The sequence below is a fragment of the Bos mutus genome, chromosome 1 (assembly GCF_027580195.1).
Source record: "Bos mutus isolate GX-2022 chromosome 1, NWIPB_WYAK_1.1, whole genome shotgun sequence".
Lineage (NCBI taxonomy): Eukaryota > Metazoa > Chordata > Mammalia > Artiodactyla > Bovidae > Bos > Bos mutus.
Genome location: NC_091617.1, coordinates 41,174,892 through 41,195,046, shown reverse-complemented (window position 1 = coordinate 41,195,046; position 20,155 = coordinate 41,174,892). Strand labels below are relative to the sequence as shown.

Genomic DNA, 20,155 nt, shown 5'->3' with positions numbered 1-20,155 from the left:
ATTTGACTGAGAACAGTGCCCCTCCCGTTACTAAGAAACAAAGGAAAATGTCATGTTTAACTGTTCAGATAATTGCACAGTCCAGGATCTTGCTGTTACCCTACATATATTGCTTTTTGGATTTTTTGCACATACAAATTTTTTTAGGTCCTCTAATCATTGAGAGTTACTTTTCTGCAAAACTGTCAAGGCAGTTATGTAGTTGAAAACGTTAAAAAAAAAAAAATTGTTCCTTTGAACTTCCTACTTTATGATAGTCTGTAATTAATTCTGTTATCTTTACATTTAAGATAAATCATGAATAATTTACATTTAAGATAAATCATGAATCCCACCTTTAACTTTGCATGTGAGTGTCTGAGGTGGGGAGAAAGGGAAGCCTGTGATTGATAATGCTCTTAAGTTTTTATGCTGAGTGCAAAGAGTCGGACACGACTGAGTGACTGAACTGAACTGATGTGAAATTATTGGAACTCGAGATTTCAGGGCAGGGGGATTGATGTGTAGTTTGTAGCTTGAGGCTTTTATAATCAGTGTTTTATCCACATGTCTTATGCTTTCATTGTTTTGTTTTTCTTTTTTTTTTTTTTACTTGGCATGTGTTCCAGTTCATGGGGAGATTTCCTTTTGGACACCATTTCGGGGCTCGTGTTTGACACCGCCAAGGCAGACGTGGCACTCCGGGCTGGCATCCCCCGGCAGCTGCTCCTGGTAAGGAGCGAAGGCAGGTGGGGAGGGAGGGGCAGCTGTGGCTCCCCGCTCAGGACCCTGGAACCCTTCTCCCATGAGCCAAGCTTGTTTCCTCCTGGGCTGGGTGGTTTGCAAACGACAGAGTGCTGCACATTACTTGCAACCCAAAGGAACAGTGGTGTATGCAGATGGCCCACTTCCTGTATTTCAGGGTGGCAGCAGCAGGCCCTGGGAGCGCTGACTGAGTAGATATTTGAATAACTAATGTGGCTCAGGAACTATAGCCTCAGCACATGTGCGATCCCAAGTTAGGAGAGATCCACTGGAGAGCCTGGCCTCAGTGTGTTCCCTGGCTTTCCTGTCCATCCTGATTTTACCCTGATGGCAGGTTTTGAGATGATGGATGCATTAGGGCTGAGTTGAGCAAAGGTGCCTTCTTGTCTGAAGTGGTCACTTCAGATAGTGATTTTTTTCTTCAAAAGGCAAGGCCAGGACTGCACCATATTCCCAGGGAGCCCTCTTTCCAGGCAAAACGCTAAAAATTGATCTTTTTTTTTGCAAATGGTAGGCAGCTACAGAGGAACAGTGGTTAGGAGGACATAAAGGGGTGCTGTCCTTAAGGGAGTGGCGTGGATCCGTGTTTGTCCTGGGTGGTGGTGCCCATTGCAGCACTCTGGAGACGGGGCCTGGGCAGGAGCGCGGCTGGAGTCTGGGCCAGGACTCACTCCTGTGTTTCCAGCAGGCGGAAAGCACAGCTGTTGCAACAAGATTAAGTGGCTTTCTGAGGATGCTTGCAGACCGGCTGGAGGGCACCAAAGAACTGCCTTCTGCAGACATGAAGAAGGATTTCGCTATGAACAGACTCCCACCTTACTATATGGGAGATAGAGCAAAGCTTGTGGCACCAGGTAGGGCTTGCTGTTTCTCTAGGTGGCCAGGGGCTAATGTGGAATATATTGATGCTTTTTTGGGTGTGCACTTCTTTGAGCTGATGGGAAGTATGAAAGATTTCAGGGTGAACATGAGCCTGTCCTTAGTGTGTTAAGGTTGGACAGGACACGCTGCTTGATGGGGAATGAGAACCCTGTGGTTTGGGGTGAGAAGTATGTATTTATGGCCCCTCTGCAATTCATCATCTGCAGGAAGTTTCAAGAACTTGAACACTGAAATAATCTTGTTGGAAATTAGCTCAGGGATGGGTAAAACGTTGCCATCAGCAGGTGAACTACAGGAATTCACAGGATCATCACAGACCTTCCCCAAGTCCCAGGTGACTGTTTGTGACAGGTTTAAGTTACAGATGATGTGGACAGACTGCTGGGTGGATGGTGATACCAGTGTTCTGGGGCACAGACTATACCATGCTCCTGTAGTCTAACAGAGCTGGGTTTATTGACTTGTAACGGGAGATAGCACGCTGCTGGAGACTGCAGACATCTCAGTAAAAGGAATGCAGGGAAGGATTTCTAGGATTTGGGTTTGAGTTAGGTGATTTCAAGAGGGTTCAGGAAGTTGGGCTTTGCTCTGGGTTGGATGCTGTTGGGAAATAGAGACTCTCAGATTGCGTCTCCTGTAAATCCTGGTTATGGTTGGTAGCAGGAGGAGTGAAGTGAGGATGGAGTGACCACTGGTAAAGCAGCAGCAGTCCCTCAGGCTAGCCAGGAGTGGGGCACGTGTGGTCAGTCCCGTGGTCTGGACAGTGTCCTTCCTTTTGCCTGTTGATGAAGTGGTCTCGATTTTCTCTGTCTCGCATAGTCACAGCATGGCCATGTTTAATGTTGGGGTGCTTTAGAATGGCCTGTGTTCAGCAGAACAGGGAGACACAGCTGGGAGTGCCAGGCTGGCTCTCAGGCTGCTTCTCTTGGTCAGGTAGAGGGAGAGTCTCATTTTCACTAACTTTTCAAAAAGCCTTATCCATCACGCGTGGAGGACCAGCGAGACACACAATCTACAAGGTCCCTTCTAACATTCATTCTATGAACATGTTTATTGTAGTTTGAGGTGGGGAGTAGTTTAGAATATGTTTTTGATGCATCCACTCAAAACAGCAATTTTCCCAGCACACGGTTTAATCTTTAGCAGAACAGTTCAGTTCTGAGTATCAGCTTATGTCCCAGTTTTCCTTGTCTTAGCCCTTACTGTCAATATTAAGTTCCCTCAACTCTGTCTCCAACCAGATCAGCCTGTCAGGCTGATCTGTTTGTAGTGGCTGCTTTTTCACTAAGTTAAATCCAACCTAGGAAAGAGAGTTGTTCCTGTGCACTTTATTAGGTGGCTTGTTTTTATGACACAGTGCTTGACCTACCTAGACTGAATAATTCGCCATGGTCATGTAACTGGTAATTGGAGGGATGGTGCACTTTGAGCTCAGGAAGTCCTTTCAGAGTCCACATGTGGAGCAAGCCAGGGACAGAAATTGGAGCGGTGAGAGCGTTCCACGCAGAAGGCAGGGTGGCCCAGTCTATTGTGATAGTGTGTGCTCCCCCGGTACTGGTGACAGCCTTTTAATGAACTTAGAAACCTCTGTTGTTATTTATCTGGTTGACATCTGTCTTCAGTGTAAGGATGAGGTCCTTTGGGATGTAAGCAGTATTTTTAACATCACTGTGAATATCTGAGTTGGAGCAGATGCTCCATGCTTGGATTCACCTGCACATTGTTAACTAATTTTCCCAAACAGTTGCTTCTGCAAACAAGTTTGAGCCTGCTTTCTCTCTGGGTTTTCTAGGTGGACAACTTCCGGGGTTGGACAGCACAGTGAGACTGCAGTTTAGAGACCACGTGGTTCTCACCGTAGGACCCTATCAGGACCCATCCGTGAGTATCCAGAAGGGAAGAGGGTTCCACTCAAGGCATGTCCATCGCGGGCCTCAGGTTATCAGGCTGACAGGTGGCCCTGCCCACCTCCTCTGGGAATCTTCCTCCTCACAGTTCAGTCCCATCTCTCTAGATCAGATTATGCCCAGATCTCACTGCTCCGGTTCCGAAGTTTCCTGCCTGTTGGGCATTTGAGGGTTTGTCCTTAGCTCCACAGAACTCTGCTTCTTCCCCTAGTTAGCGGTTAATGTCTGGTCTCTGCCTCCTAATTAGGGCTAGGTTGCCTTTGCCAAATTATCAGTATAGGTTTCTGGTCTTCCTCTGGTGTGGGACTTCTGCCTTTATGAAAGTGCCCTGCACAACCCTAAAGCCCTTGGGAATTCTCCCATGCCTGGTGGCTTCACCCTGCTCCTCCTGATCAGCTTTCTTGGGAGGGGCCCCGTGAATGACTGGCGAGGTTGGGAGTCAGGGGCACCTGGATGTCTCCATAACCAGACTGTTCTAGCCACCAGGGCCAAACCTGGTGAAAACTATATAACATATATGGAAACCTTGAGATTATATGCTCCCACAGCCTCATTTTTTTTTTAAAAAAGCTAGTTATTCTGATAATCAATTAGTTTGAGGCGTTTATTTTAGGTCAGTGTGTTTGATTCTCATCTAAGAGGGGACAAGGAATGACTCAAGGTGCTGGAAGAGGCAGTAAACTTCCCTGTGTAGGGTGGACACGGAGGGAGGGGAAGCCTACTCTAAGTAGAAGGAAGGTTTTTATAGATCATATGGCTGGTATTTAGAATTAATATTTACTCTGTGGTGTTCATAAATTGAAAATTTATGTATACCTAGGAATATTAAATTTTTATGATGCACAAAGAGTTGCTGGTATGGTTAAATGAAGTAACCTGAATGTTTCATTGGTAAGTTGAAATAGAAATGGTTTTTTCATTAAAGTTTCTGAAGGGGCTATTATCTTTTTAAAAAATGACTTACAAGTGCTTATTTGCTACATACAGATAGTAATCTACGACAACTATTTAAAAAATAGTCATTATAACTTGTATTTATGTATCTACATGTTTACATCTCAACTTTTTGCCAGAAAGATTCTTTAGTATTCAATAAATTTCACTTAAGCACTGAGGCATTGAGATTTTTCTTGGTGTTGCCCTATACTACTGGAAAAGCCTCCTAGCACCCCAGTGGGCAGTAGCTTGTTGCTGAGAGCTTTTTTTGTTCTTTTGAAGGATGAAACTCGAGGGGAGATGGTTTACGTCTATCATTCCTTAAGGAACAGGAGAGACACACACATGATGGGAAATGAGGAAACAGAGGTTTGTTCCAACCCAAAATGCATGTTTTTGCTCTGGTTTGGTGCTTGATGGGAGGACTCTATTACCTTTGATGTATGGGTAATGGGCTTTTCTGTGACTGCAGTGTGGGCTTAACTATCCCTGTAAAGCTGTCAATTTGTGAAATGTTAAGTCAGACATTTCTGTAATACATAAACACCTGTACCCACTTTAAAAGACACTGGCATGGGACCTGTGGCCTTGTAGGGGAGGTGTAAAGTAACAAATATGAAGCATTTCAAATGACTAATATTTAAGACTTTAATTCTAATGTATTTTGATTTGGCAAGTAGGGGCTGTTTCTCTGCAATTAAAAAAAAAAAATTGGGGCCACACCCGACAGCCTATGGGATCAGACCCGTGCCCCCTGCGTTGGAAGGTGGAGTCTTAACCACTGGACTGCCAGGGAAGCCCCAAATGACTAATAGGCCTTTCGTGAGTTCTCACAAGGGAATCATTGACTTTTATAAGTTATCTAATTATCGTTTGTAGTTTTTATAAATAGCTTACCTGTAACAAGTTTCATTCTTATGAAGGATCTCAGTAATGATGCATTGAGAATTATGGAAAATGCCACTTAAATGACTGGTTTATCTTTTTTCAGTCTTATGGACTTCGCTTTCCTCTATCATATATGGATGCACTAAAGCAAATTTGGAACAGTTCAGCTATTTCTGTCAAGGACCTGAAGCTGACTACAGATGAGGAAAAGCAAAACCTGGTATTATCCCTCTGGACAGAATGTTTAATCCAAGTAGTCTAGTGGCTTTGCTGCTTTAATAGTAATATATATATGTAAAATTCTGGACACTTGATTCTGCAGAGATTTGTGTGCTGGGGACTCCTGTTGCTTTGAACCAAGGACACGATGAATGTACCTTTCCTTACCTGTGTGTTTAATAAAATGAGATCTACCTCTTACAGGTGATCAGTTGGCCATATGTACTAACAGATGTACATAGAAGAACAGCAAGTTACTCAATGTCCCAGAAAGTGACAAAAGCCATATTTCGACCAGTTTATTTAATCCAGTGTGGTAGAAAAGGCACAGCTCCAATAAATGTAAATTTAACTGTCATTACCTGGTGTTCTTTGGAAGAAATAACTTCTTTAAAGAGCCTCACTGGCTCTAGAAAAATTTTAAACAACAATTAACATGAAAATTTTTTAACTTGGTTTTTTACAGTGAAAATATACATACCATACCTTTGTGTATACACAAGCCCCCCACCCCATTAAAATAAAGTTACCCTAAAACAAATTTCATTAAATAATACTGCCACATTTAATAAGAGGCACTCACATCTATGGGCAAGGGTGTTTTACAGGTGTTGTTTGAAAGATTACGAAAGAGCCTGAGATTGAAGGAAAAAAAATCCCCAATAATATTTACATGGAAAGACCAAGTCTCTATAAAAAATAGTCAAAATAGTGGGTCTTTGAGTTTAAACAGTTCACTGTTACTTTACATTCTAAAGTGCATATAGATTGATATTTTTAAAAATATCACTGGAAAATTTAATCTTTCTATAGAAAAATAGAGCAGACATTTTTCCGCTTTTCTGGCAAAAGTTGGGGATGAAGAGAACAGTTATCTCAGTGTAAGTTTAAAACCAACTTAGGAGGGAAAAATGCTTGAGAATTCTATAGTGACGGTGGTAATGCTTGCTTGAGACTAAGTCCAAGACAATATCCTACCTGATTTTGTTCGAATGAAAGCTATTTAAAATGGAAGTGAAAAACTGAGTTTCTTGTCACAGTTTGTAAAGGAAAATGGTATAGTCAAGGCTGAAATACTACTTGGTTTTAACTTAAAGTTTCCCTTTACTTTAGGCAAAGGAAAATTTATTATACGTAGGTGACAGAGTCCTTCCTTATAAACACTTGAGGGTAGATCAGGGGGGGTCAGCACCAGGATAGGAGTGACCCCTGGTTAGCGTTGTCATCCGAGAGAGAAGGGACAGCCACCGGCTATTTGTGCATTTTTAGTTTAAAGGATCAGGCAAAGAATAGCAACAGAAAACACTCCTGTACTTGCTGAGGTGAACACTTATGGTACTTCATATAAAAGCTTCAAGAGAGAACTCTTAATGCATATCTAATACAGTAGCTTAACAGTAAGCTTTATTAAATATGTTTTCAGATATTGTGAAAAAAGTATTCATCTTCTTAAAAGTATGACTTGACCTGTCGGACTTCGCTTCCCTGTGCCTGGCACTCAACCACACACTTAGTTGTTAATAGCTAATAGAGGGTGATAGCATCAGCAGTGTCCTGTAACTATCGGGAATAGGATTTGTGTTTGGTAGAAAGAGAAAACAGACTTCAAAAAACCTGCTCACCGAAGCTGGAGATCAAGCGGGAGTAGAACCTTCCACAGACATCATAATGCATTCTTCACAGGAACGCCTACTAGCTGGCAAGCATATTTTGAGCTCTTCCATGGTGAAGAGCAACAGTCTTCACGTTTGGGGGAGAAGCCCATTCCACTCAGTGGTCCCAGAGCCTAGGATGGGCAGGTCGTTTCCACAGGGCATGAGGGCCCTCCTCCCTCCATGCTCTCCCAGGGACACTGCGGACTCTCTCACAATATTTCAATGTCCCATTTCTGTGTTTCTTCTCCCTCCAGGGGCTGGTTTACAATTACGTGAGTTTTGTCATAATAATTTCCTCCTAAAACAGCAATTCCAAAAGGAAAGATTAATTTATTCACACAGGTGCTTAACGATTTCACAACTGTCAGAAGGCTTTCGTTCAGCCCACTTGCTGGTGGGGTAGATTCATATGTCTTTATAAAAGCGATGGTCTGAAATGGGAAACTGAGGTTAAACAGGTGTATCTGTTCACCTCAAACCAGACCTCACAGGAGTGATTGAAAGGCTAAGCAGTATAATATATAGATGTATAAATGATGTGCCCTAACAATGGGATTCTTAAGAACACAGTGCTCTGAGCACGCTCTGGCTCAGTGTCACACTGCATTTTTGTTTCTACACCAAGAGTGGCTGTGACTAACCCAATTAGAGCAACAGCACTGAATAATATTCACCCTGACCTTGTTGAATTCAAAAGTGAGTTTAAATGATACCTACTATAAATTTTAAGAACCACACAATTCAGAACAGAAAGTCAGAGATGTTTCTTTAGGGACCAGATGACATGTTACGGTTGGTGATGCTTCACATTTCGAAATGTTCTCAAAGATCACATAGCAAATGAAAATTTTACCACTCTACTGATAAGAACCTTCATAAGCTTGGTCCTTAGGCTTTTGATCCACCTATAGCTAATTGTTTTGCTTGTTGTTTGTTAAAATGGCATATCAGCTTTTTCAAGTATAATTAAAAATGACTTAATATTTCCCTTATACATAAGGGCTTCTTTTACCCAGGAGGAGGTGGAGGTTTGGAATTCAAAATGAATATCCAAGGACACAACACACTGGCTTTCGTCATAGGCCTACCTTTAACATCAAGGACCAGTTGATCACTGAGGTAGGAGCTGATGGTTCCATTTCTGTTCAGTCTCCACTTCTGCCTGAACTGCCCATGTTCGGTCCAGAGGGCGACTTTAGCTCCAGGTGTGTCTCGACCACCGATGACATCGAGACATGTGTCACTGGCCTGAAAGGTCAAGAAATACATTGGCAGTACTACATTGCTAAAATCAGCTGGACTGAGCCTTTTTTCTTTCATGTGAGTGAATCAGACAAGCCCATCTAAAAAGAAAACAAGACCTGAACCTAAATCTAAAATTATAATCTCAGTCAATTTTTTAAGTTGTTATGGCTGAGGGAAGGCGATAGTATGGAAATAAACCTACTGGACTAGAGGTACTTTTTTTTTTTTCCTGTGATCCCTTGAACCTCAAACTGCTGTGGTTGGAAGGAATCATAATTTTCCATGGTACAGATGAGTATCAGAAAATCACATATCATTTTAGAAACCATGTAAGTCTCAGTGTGGTGGTGGTTCAGTCACTAAGTCGTGTTCAACTCTTGCAATCCCATCTGTCTGTAGCCCACTAGGATCCTCTGTCCACGGGATTTCCCAGGCAAGAATACTGGAATGGGTTGCCTTTTCTTCTCCAGGGCATCTTCCTGACCCAGGAATTGAACCTGGGGTGGGAAGATCCCCTGGATCTTGGGCTTTATTCTTAGGCTTTCCTTGTGGCTCAGCTGGTGAAGAATCTACCTGCAATGCGGGAGATCTGGGTTCGATTCCTGGGTTGGGAAGATCCCCTGGAGAAGGGAAAGGTTACCCACTCCAGTATTCTGGCCTGGAAAATTCCATGGACTGTATATGTATAGTCCATGGGGTTGCAAAGAGTTGGACACGACTGAGTGACTTTCACTTTTGCATTGCAGGTGGACTGGATTGAGCCACCAGGGAAGCCTGAGGTATTTGTTTTTAAAAGAACATCCAGATCTGACAACAGATGGTTAAATAAAGATTTGTTGAATTAGGATTAAATGTTGAGTTAGTGTTAGCTTAAATATATAAGGTCGAGCTTGTTTTTCTTATAAAAACATTGGGTGATGTGCTGGATACCCAGACAATAATTACGTTTAAGTGCTTTTCATTTCTGTTGAAGCATGAGAAAAAGGTTGATAATCTACTGGTGATATAATAAAACTGGTGTCTTATTCCCCATACCATCAGACATAATAGAAAGGGTGCAGAAAAACAAAGAAACCTGAATTTTATTTTCTAAACTTCCTCCAAAAGCAGCAGCTTTCTTCTTCCTTCATTATCTGTTTCAAAGATGTGCTTAGTTTCTCAGTCGTGTCCAGCTCTTTTTAACCCCACGCACTGTAGCCTGCCAGGCTCCTCTGTCCATGGGGATTCTGTCCATGGGCAAGAATACTGGAGTGGGTTGCCATGCCCTCCTCCACGGGATTCTCCCAACCCAAGGATTGAACCTACATTTCCTGCATTGCAGGCAGATTCCTTCCCAGCGGAGCTACCAGGGAAGCCTGTTTTGAAGATGAGAAAGGTTCAATTCAACGTGTTTGGAATCACAAAGACAGCTAAATTGATCTGGGCCACAGAGCTTAAGAAGCATCTCAGAAAAGCACACCATCCATTTGGGTATGATGATTTTATCACTAGTTTAAAAAAAACCCATTCAGTATATATTAGTCTTTTTACTTTAAAACAGAATTTTTGGCTATAGAAAGTCTAGTTTGGAAGGCCATTTCACTTCAGTGCTTCAGTAATATATGTCAATGCTTTTATAATCATGCAGCAAACTCTTCATAGGAAGTTGCATTAATTGTATCATGCCATTTGATTTGGGAAGATTCTGGTTTCTAAAAGACCAAAGATCAACAAGCAAGCTATACGATCGGTGGGGCTGGTTACCTTGGATTTAAAGAGTCCTCGACAGTAGTGCCAGATCTGCGTATTCTTCCCGCTGTAGGGAGAGATGCACACAGAGGTTGCCCTGCTGTCGGCCACATTTCCCGTGACTGTCAGGTACCCGTCCTGGGCTCGGTTCCTTATTCTGATGTACACTGAGGGCTGTGGCAGGAGGGGCAAAGCCAGTTAGAAAAATATCTTTTGAATCTGGAAATCAGCCCTTTCCAAGGAAAACTTGAAGGAAACATGTGAGAGGAAACAGAATTTAGCTTATTTATTTATATCTGTTTCAAATTTTCCATTAAAAAACCCTTAGACCACTGAGCACATACCTTCACTTGTACAGTCTCTATTGTCTTTTCTGAAATACACTCTTGGGAGGGTGAAAGGTAATAGTTTCATTCATTCACATTCCGCTATGACAAGGGGCAAATGCAGAATTAGGGACTTAATGAGGTTCATGTAGTAACTACTATGTCCTTGTGGGTCTGGGGAAGGCTGGGGAGTAAGAATAAGGGCAAGGTACTACCTCCATGGATGGAATAACAATTGAGCAGGCAAGGTACAATAATAAGACACGCTGGCTTGTGCTATGATTAAGTGCCAAATGACTGCTATGGGAGGTTGTGAAAAGCCCAGGTGGCTGAGGGCCCTCTAGTAATTTTTTTGTTTCTATTTATACTTTGTTGAAATTGACCTTGATATTTCAAGGAAAGAGACCTTGCATATAGGTGGTCACTGTGTAGCTACTCAAAAATTGGGTAACAAAAAATTTGATCTCTTGGGCCTGGAATATATAGAAAGTTTTCAAATAAGATACTAAGTCTAGGACTTGCCTCTAAGGATCACAGTTACTATTTATTGAGACTTAGTCCTAGATGCTATCAGAATTAATGACCAGAACAACCCTTTAAGAGAATACAAGGGACTTCCCTGGTGCTCCAGTGGTTAAGACTCCACAGTTCCACTGCAGGGGGCACAGACTGGGGAACTAAGATCCTGCATGTTGACAGGGTATGGTCAAAAAACCACCACAGGAAAAACAGAAAGAAAGTATAATTATGACCTGCATTCTTACAAATAAGGGTAACACAGATATGGAAAAACCAGGTTTGCCTGTGCCACAACCCTCCCTATTCACCCTGATGCTCTAAGGCCTGTGCAGAGATGCACTCATTACTCTGCATTACTCTGAGACATGGGGAATAAAAGACCGATTCCAAAGTTGGCAGTGGAATAGGATGATAAAAGAACAAAGCACCTGACTGAAGCACTACAGAAACTATACTCTCAGCCCCAGGACTCAGGCCTCCAGTCTTAATGTAGTAATATAGGACACTCAATATGCCTGTCTTGGATCAGATGTTGGCATCCCACTTAGAACCTTGTCAAATACCAGTAACACATGATCTGTTACTGAATAAAGAAGCACTTTTCAAGCTGAGAAAGGTAAGAGCTAGGGAAGTGCAACAAGGCATTATGGTAAGCCCACCGATGAATATTCTATTTTGAAGTTTAAGATGGATCAGTGTGAGGCTAGTTGAAGTTTGGTAAATTGGTGTCATGTTTAGCCTTCCTATGGAAATAAACATTCTGGGCACTTAAATAAGCAAATAAAAGGACAGTTTTTTAAATCTGGTAGTGTAAAGCAGATGAAAAAGATGTCTTACTTGGTAAAGTGTTTTAACTGTTTCAAACCACTATTTCTGTATTCACAGTAAGATATTTAAATTCCTGTAATTTGTAAGTCTGAATCATATAATTCTATAAATCTCCTGCAGTTATTAATTCTGGAGGCTTCACTACATTCTTTACAACAGTTTCCTTACCTTGTACATGTAAGAAAACAGGTCTGACCTTCACAAAGGACAGTTCCACTTATGTTAGGACCAAACATCACAGTTTTTAATCAATTAGCTCAAGTAAGTGTCAGATTTTATTTTTCTGGGCTCCAAAATCACTGCAGATGGTGACTGCAGCCATGAAATTAAAAGATGCTTACTCCTTGGAAGGAAAGTTATGACCAACCTAGATGGCATATTCAAAAGCAGAGATATTACTTTGCCAACAAAGGTCTGTCTAGTCAAGGCTTTGGTTTTTCCAGTGTTCATGTATGGATGTGAGAGTTGGACTGTGAAGAAAGCTGAGCCCGAAGAATTGATACTTTTGAATTGTGATGTTGGAGAAGACTCTTGCGAGTCCCTTGGACTACAAGGAGATCCAACCAGTCCATCCTAAAGGAGACCAGTCCTGGGTGTTCTTTGGAAGGACTGATGCTGAGGCTGAAACTCCAATGCTTTGGCCACTTCATGTGAAGAGTTGACTCACTGGAAAAGACTCTGATGCTGGGAGGGATTGGGTGCAGGAGGAGAAGGGGACGACAGAGGATGAGATGGCTGGATGGCATCACCGACTCGATGCACATGAGTCTGGGTGAACTCCGGGAGTTGGTGATGGACAGGGAGGCCTGGCGTGTTGCGATTCATGGGGTTGCAAAGAGTCGGACACAAGTGAGCGACTGAACTGAAGGTAATAATCACCCTTATTATGCACTTGTAGTCTGACTTCTCTGTGATTATACATGAAAGCACTGATATGCATTGTAAGTGCCTTGCTGAAGCCCTAATTTCCAACCTCAGAGGATCACATTTTGATGATTCCTGAATTTCTAAATAATATAAGCCAAAGCAGTGCCAACAGGCTTACCAAAAAGAGGAATTATGACCCATAATACATCCATCTATGGCCAAACTACCCTGAATGCACCCGATCTTGTCAGCTAAGCAGGGTCGGGCTTGGTGAGTGAGTGGACGAAAGACTCAGTACTGTTATAGGTAACTAGAATTCCTCTGCTGGTTTTCAAAGCTGTGGCCTAAATAAACAAATGGAAAATATTAAAGTATTATTTTGAATTAAATGTTTAAGGATAATTTCCTAATACACAATTCAAGAAGAGTAACAATGTTATTAAAAAAAACTTCTATGTAGAATCAGAGACTACTGTTCTAGCTATCTTAAATAACAGCCAGGGACATCCTTCCCAGCAAGGGACCCCCTTTCAAAAGTGAGGGAAATATTCTCGGCATCCAACTGGGCTTCCAGAGTTTCTAACAACATGGGATTCAGTGTTACTACTAATACATAAACTAAACTGAAATCCCACTTCTGCCGTGCTTTTCCCCCACGGGTTTTCAGGGCAGTTGCCCATCATCCTGTGTGACAGGACTGAGGAATAAGCAAGATGCAATGCAGGAAGATCTGTACCACACACTGTGCCAGGGAAGTGCACTGATGCTTAGTATCCCTCGGCCGGGCATCTCTGGTTCTCTCCAAGGACATTGGGAATAAAAACCTTTCATAATAAAGGTGTTAGCACAGCAACATGAGCCAGATGTTGTGTCAATCCTCACGGTGATTTAACCCTCATGATGATACTGAGGGGTAAGCAATGGGATCACTAATTCACCAGTGACAAATCTGAGATGCCAAGGAGTGAAGTGACTCAAAGTCACACTGCTTCTGAGTGGCAGAGCTAGGATCTGAACCAACAGAACTACAGTGGTGGGAATGAGCATGGTGTGCACATATGTGCATGCTCGTGTGTAGACACACGTGTGTGTCTATCCATTATCTATTCAAAAAAACATTTCTCTTTTGCATTCTTTTTGATAAACAGCATTCTGACAGGTGGGAGGTGATACCCCATAATGGCTTTTAATTTGTATTTCTCTGATGACTAGTGATGCTGAGCATTTGTTTATGTGCCTGTTGGCCACCTGCATTTCCTTTTTGGAAAAATGTCTCCTCAGTTCTTCTGCCCAAATACTATGGGGGATCCTCTTCCCACTGCAGTGTCCCCAAGCTAGGGTGCCCAGCGCGGGGCTCCGACTCTCACTCCTTTGGACGAACTATTCTCCAATTATTGGGTCACCCACCCAGGAGATGTGATCTGATTATACTGCAAATCTGTTTGTCCTACTCCTAGTGGCTCCTTTTTTCATATCTTTAGTGGTAGAGGATCTTTTCTGGTGGGTCCCTCTTTTTCATCCATGGTTGTTCTGCAGACAGTTGTGACTTAGGTGTGCCTGTGAGAGGAGGTGAGCTCAGGGTCTTTCTAGTCCTCTACCTTGGTCCCTCTCCATTTTGCATTTTATATGACTGCTTTGAGTTGGGCATGTTTTCCCAACGAAAATGTAAGCTCCAGTAAGGCCTAAATCATGTCTACCCTTATATATCTTCTGTAATTATTTTTTGCATAGTAACAGACATTCAACTTATCCATTTATACATTCATTCCTTCACTGAAAAAATAGTCCCTGAGTGCCTACGATGCGCCAGACATTGTGACAGGCGGAAGTGCAGAGTGAGAAGCCCTTCGTGGAGCTTGTAGAGCTAGAAAGTACCCAATCCAACAAACACATCATTACACACCTCAGGCAGCATCTTGTAGAAACAACCAGGTCTTTAAGGGTGTCATTTAGATTCAGAGAGAGAGAGAGAGAGTAACAGAGACTTCCTGGAGGGCCTGACACTTCAGATGAACTTAAAGGAGGACAAGGCAAAGAATGAAGGAAGAAACTTCTAGACAGAGCCTGTAAGTGTGGGAAAAGCACTCTGTGCTGGTGCACAGCACGGAGCCAGCGTGTGAGGGGGAGACAGACAAGGCTGGAGAAGCCAGGGGGAGCCAGATCACACAGGCCATGCTGAAGAGATGAGACTGAACCCAGAGAACAGTGGGAAGTTTCTGCATAAAAGACTGACAAGCAGTAGGTGTGCAATAAATACTACGTTCATTAAATTGCCAGGATCCATCCTGAGTATTATATAAGCGGGGTTGGGGGAGCCAAATGCTTAGGAGGTGAAACTAGTGCACTCTCAGAGTTGATTTTTTTCCATTGTTTGCTACAGAGCTTAGGATACTTATTTTCCCATGAAAAGACAACAAGGTCAATCAGACTTAAGACTCAAAGCTAAAACCCAACACTGACCTTAGGTACAATTTTATGATTTAGTTTTATGATCCCATCTAATGAGATCCTCTTGTAACATAAATGGCAAACTAAATTAAATGGTCCACTGTTCAGATGCTGTGGTTTATGAAATTTCTACTAGGAAACTGAGCTGTATTATTAGATCATACAGTTCTTTTCTCTGTACCTGCTTCACAGGACGGAGGGAACCAATGGTTTTCCATCCACTGAATGCTCTCCAATTTGGGATCTCATTAGGCTCGAGTAGGATTTGTCTTCCTAAGAAATTGGGTCCTTCATAAGCTATCCACCTATATGAGAACAGGAAAGAAAAAAATGGGATGCTTAAAACAAAGCAATCTCTATCAAAAATACCTCTTACTCTACCATATAGGGTTTATTTGTTACAACTTCTAGGTTTGTAGATTGTTATTAAGAGAAAAAATGTTGGGTGTTTTCATGTTTATTTTCATTTACTGATTTTATTTGGGAGTGCCCGGTCTTAGTTGCGGCATGTGGGCTATTTAGTTGTGGCACGCAACTCTCAGTTGCAGCACGTGGGATCCAGTTCGCCAACCATGGATTGAACCTGGATCCCCTGCATTGGGAGTGCAGAGTCCTGGCCACTGGACCACCAGGGGAGTCGCAAATGTGCATTTTAGTGGGAAAACCAAAGAGGATGAGGAGAAAGTGCACTGGACTGTGGCTCAGAAGATCAGCAGGAACCTGGTTGTCTTCCTTTCAAAACAAGGTCCCCTCCAGCTCTAGAATTCTGTGTTATTTGGATAATACCAGGCTTTTCCCCCTAACATTCTAAGATTCAGACATAGACGATAATCCCTCCCTAACTACCCAGTTAAAAAATACTGGCTTCCTCTCCCGCTCTTAGGCTTGCTGTCCCACGTCCTTCAGAGCCTCTCTGCGTGATTCTAGCAACCTCTGCAGACACACCTCCTCCCACAACGTCTCCCACGAGGACTACTTAAAATTGTCCACAGAAATTCCATCTGAACTCTTCAGACTCGCTCCTTTTGCAAATACTTCTCAGGACCCCAAGGGCCTTCCAGCTGGGCAGAGTGTCTAGGGCTTTGCGGAGTATGTCTGGAGCCTGGAGGCCTACGCCACCGCACACAGTCATGCCCATTCCTTTCTGCATTGGCCTCGGCTGCTTCTGCACCATGGTGTTAGGTGACAGAGGCAGGCTGGCCAACAGACTGAAAAGACCACCTGGCCCCTTGCTGTAGAGGTTTGCCAAGCCTGGCTTGAGGTGGTTATCAAGCTGGACATATAGTTATGGAAAATAAGCTGGGACGGCCAAGAGAAACTGCACTTCTCAGCAGGACCCCAGGTCACGGCACACAGTGCTTTCAGAAAGGACGTGTGAAGATGAGGTGGCTTGTTCAGACAAAGCCGCAGCTCTCCACAGCCGAGATCAGGCTTGGCCAAATTATGCATGGACGAGCGAGACAGATGACCTTCCCTCCACGCCTTCCTGCTAACACAGCCTACACCATCAGACTGGTGCACCGTCAGGACGGTATGGCCATGGGGAGGCTGGGCTGCCTCTCCTGGTTTGTAGACTCTTTAGACAGGCAGGGAAGTCTCACTTATAAAACTGAGATAGGTTCTAATAAACTTGTCCTCCTTATATATTAATCTAATGAATTTCACAACTGAAAAGCATTGAAGCTTGCCCCCATTACCACCGCAGATTAAACAGAACAAAACAAAACCTGTCACTGAGGGCAGCTAGTTGTGCATGCAGTGGTATTCTGGGAGCCATTTGTAGCCTAGGAAAACCCTCAGACAGCCTTCACTCTTCTATCCCATATACCGATTCTCTCACAAAGAATCCAGAACCATGTAACTGTTAAACTTCATTTTAAATCAGTTTATAGTCTCGGCTTTCTCTTTCATCATCCCCAGACAATTTAACAAGGAGAGTTGATTGTCACACAGTTTCAAAGTCATAAGACACACAAAGGGCATCCTTATGTTAATTACAGAGAGCAATGTGTTCTTTTGGATGACTTTGGTACCAGAACACCACAGGTGCAGGAGGAGGGGCAGGCTCGGCTGACAGGCACGCTCAGAAATGGCCTGAGATGCAGGTTTTCTAGGAAGCGTGAGAGCTTCAACTTCAGGGCCCCTCACTTTCAGGCCACTTACCATTTCTGTCCTGAATAAATATGCAAGTTCATGCCTAATTTATGTACCCGTCGTTTTTCATTTCTTTTCTTGGACTCATCTTCCCAGACTGTAAAAGTGCAGGCCCCATATGACCTGCACCCACCCTGCCCAACATCCCGCATAAGCAGCAACACTGGAAGGCAGGCTGGCTCAGCCAGGACACCGAGCACGAAAGTAAGTGCCCTAGAACAAAACAGCTCTAGCATAAACAAGACATCAAATCAAAACACCGAAAAGCCCTATCAGTTTTAGTCACTTGTCTTAAGCCCGTAATGGTCTCTTACCTAGTCAAGGTCACTGATTCAATTAGGTTCCTTCCAAAAGGAAAGAGGGCTCAAATTGTTACAGTCACCGGGTCCACCCACTCTAGGACTCATGCTCTGAACACACACATGGCAGTCCTCCCAGACCACTGTCTGCTACTGCATACTGGACACAGTCCACAGTCTTCTCTTATTTGAGAGAAACTACGATTATTACACAGAGACAGAAAAGAAGTGAGAGTACCATCACACCAAGTAACAGAGGCAGCGGGGAACAGAAAGCACCTGTGCAATGCTGACCTGCCACCGTGACTGAAGCAGGCTAGGCCCTCGCCCCATACTTACAGTCCACTTTTCACCCACACGGACTGGGTGTAGAAGTGCAGGTCCTTGTTCAGAACAGAGTTCACAGCCTCTTCTAGATGTAACTCTCTCCCCTCACAGTGTTCCAGAGCAAAAAGGCTAAGGGAGGGTTCTTCAAAAACCTAAAAGAGAAAAGAGAAAGCATCACCAGAGGGTGGCTATACCGTGGTGACATCCCAGTCACAGTGCAGGGTGTTCTAGATCCACTGCTTCTCAGATGCATATAGTGGTTTGCTGCACCTGCGGTGATGAGACTAGATTCCATTCATAATGCTTATTCAATTTTTTTGTAAATTAAAATGGAAATTTTAGAAAAGCAGTCAATCTCATAATAAAAATAGAGACCTGTTGCAGTCACATATTAAGGTCTGAATGTGCTATAAAACAGACCATGTTTTTGGTCCTGCCAGTGCTTTTAGCTGGTCACAGAATAAACACAGAATGGAATAGCACCCTCTCTTCCCAGAAGGTCACAGGCTTAATCACTGAGGATATACGACTTCATGGCTCTAGGCTCTTAAAGGTATTCCTAGGAGGGAGGAGAAGGTATTTTTAACTTAACAATAATAACAAAAAACCAGAGTGCACAGCGGTGGGAGTGATTTCGACATAAAAAGTACTTATTCCCCCAACCCCTCTTGTCAGACAAGAACAGAATCAATTTTGCTCTTTTTCATTCATTTGTATATACAAGATAACCATGCTAGGAGACTTTTGTGGGATGAGAAATCAAAACAAGTCAACATCCTTATGTTTGAGGCATTACTAACTAGTATCTACACTAGGAGAACTGCATAGACATCGTAAAGTAGTAATCCAGAGTAGAAAAAGAGACGCCCTATGAAAATACCCAGTGGAAGCCCAAATTCTTTTTAGCAGAAGGCTGTAGGAATCAAGGAGGCTTCACAAACATGGTGGTGTGTGAGTTCAGTCTCAAAAGATGCCAGTGACCTGCAGAGGCCTAAGGAGAGCAGAGGGAAGGTGCTCTGTGCAAAGAAGGGGACAAAAATGCATGAGCTATGTTAGGGACACAGCAAGTAAACCAGTGTAGCCAAAAGCCCGAGTCCGGCAGGAAATGGTGCCAGGTGCATCCACTGTTTGCTAGTGTGTATCGAGCTGCCTGCTTCTCCTTGCCCCTGACAGAGCAGACTCATTTACTGCGCGCTGGGAGTCCTGGAAGGCATTTGGGCAGAGGAGGAGGAATGGGCTGAGCCAACTGTAACCCGGTACATGGGAAGTAATACAATAGGCAGGAACTGGCTGTTCTGACAACAGTAAATGAACAGTCCAGCAACAGACTCTCACTATACCTGCATAAGACCGGAATGACTTACGAAAGTGTTATTCTTGGCAGCCATGTTAGGAATAGCAAAGATGGAGAATGACTTAAAAGTCCATCATGAGGGCATAGGTTATGTCTGGTGCATTCATGAAGGAATTCTATCCAACTGTACGAAAGAGTGAGGCGATCATTACGAAAGATCTCTGAGATATGTTCATTAGCAGCAAATACAAAGTGAAGAGTAATGCAGAAGAGCAGACTTTTTATGCTACAGTTTGTGTACAGAAGGGAAAATAATTTATGTACACCCATGTATAATATGTGCTTTATACACATGAAAATTTTTCTTAAATCAAGTATAAAGCACCTCCATGGCTAATGTGTCAGAAGACTAGGATCTAAGAAGATAAACGGAGGAGTGGGAGAAAAGTTCTTCACTGCAGGCCTTTGGTCCTTTTTGATTTTTGAACTATAGAAATACTTATTCAAAATTTAAATTGGTAATTATCATGCATATGTTTGTATAGAAATGTAGTTTACGTGTATTTTTCTTTAAATGGATTTGGGGAAACTTATCTGGCAACAAATGAGTGAGGAAAATAGAGTGTAAGTATCAGGACACAGAAAAAATCTTCTAGAACAAAGAAAAAGAACCTGACCTAAAAACAGGAGGGGGGTGTGGAAGGTCAGGATTGGTGAAGAAGGGGTGGCCAGAAAAACTACCACAGTGATAAAAGGGCCCAAGTAAGACAAACAGATGAAGGAGAGAGAAAAACATGTGGGAGTGTGGCCGCGGGCATGGTCAACCCTAACGATGAGGGCTGGAACTGCATGGGTCCACTTATACAAGGATTTTTTGCAATAAATATGT

The 20,155-nt window shown here is 43.0% G+C and overlaps 2 protein-coding genes across 9 annotated transcripts in view; one reads left to right on the top strand and one right to left on the bottom strand.

Annotated features, from left to right (window-relative positions):
- Nucleotides 1-20,155, top strand: part of RIOX2 (ribosomal oxygenase 2) — a 60,287-nt gene that overhangs the window by 27,261 nt on the left and 12,871 nt on the right. For 2 of the 8 annotated variants that reach the window (XM_070368111.1, XM_005908346.3), the window contains exons 6-11: nt 609-711; nt 1,430-1,598; nt 3,419-3,507; nt 4,752-4,838; nt 5,461-5,577; nt 8,232-8,350. In XM_070368111.1, coding sequence (XP_070224212.1) covers nt 609-711; nt 1,430-1,598; nt 3,419-3,507; nt 4,752-4,838; nt 5,461-5,577; nt 8,232-8,342 — 676 coding nt within the window. In that variant the 3' untranslated portion in view covers nt 8,343-8,350. The other 6 variants (XR_011463722.1, XM_070368088.1, XM_070368099.1 and 3 more) reach the window with 6 other exon arrangements.
- CRYBG3 (crystallin beta-gamma domain containing 3) overlaps nt 5,861-20,155 on the bottom strand; it is a 126,077-nt gene continuing 111,782 nt past the window's right edge. The window contains exons 18-22 of the mRNA XM_070368078.1: nt 17,985-18,124; nt 15,374-15,497; nt 10,220-10,378; nt 8,320-8,479; nt 5,861-7,529 (exon numbers count right to left, since the gene is read on the bottom strand). Coding sequence (XP_070224179.1) covers nt 7,441-7,529; nt 8,320-8,479; nt 10,220-10,378; nt 15,374-15,497; nt 17,985-18,124 — 672 coding nt within the window. The 3' untranslated portion in view covers nt 5,861-7,440. The remainder of the gene's footprint in view (nt 7,530-8,319; nt 8,480-10,219; nt 10,379-15,373; nt 15,498-17,984; nt 18,125-20,155) is intronic.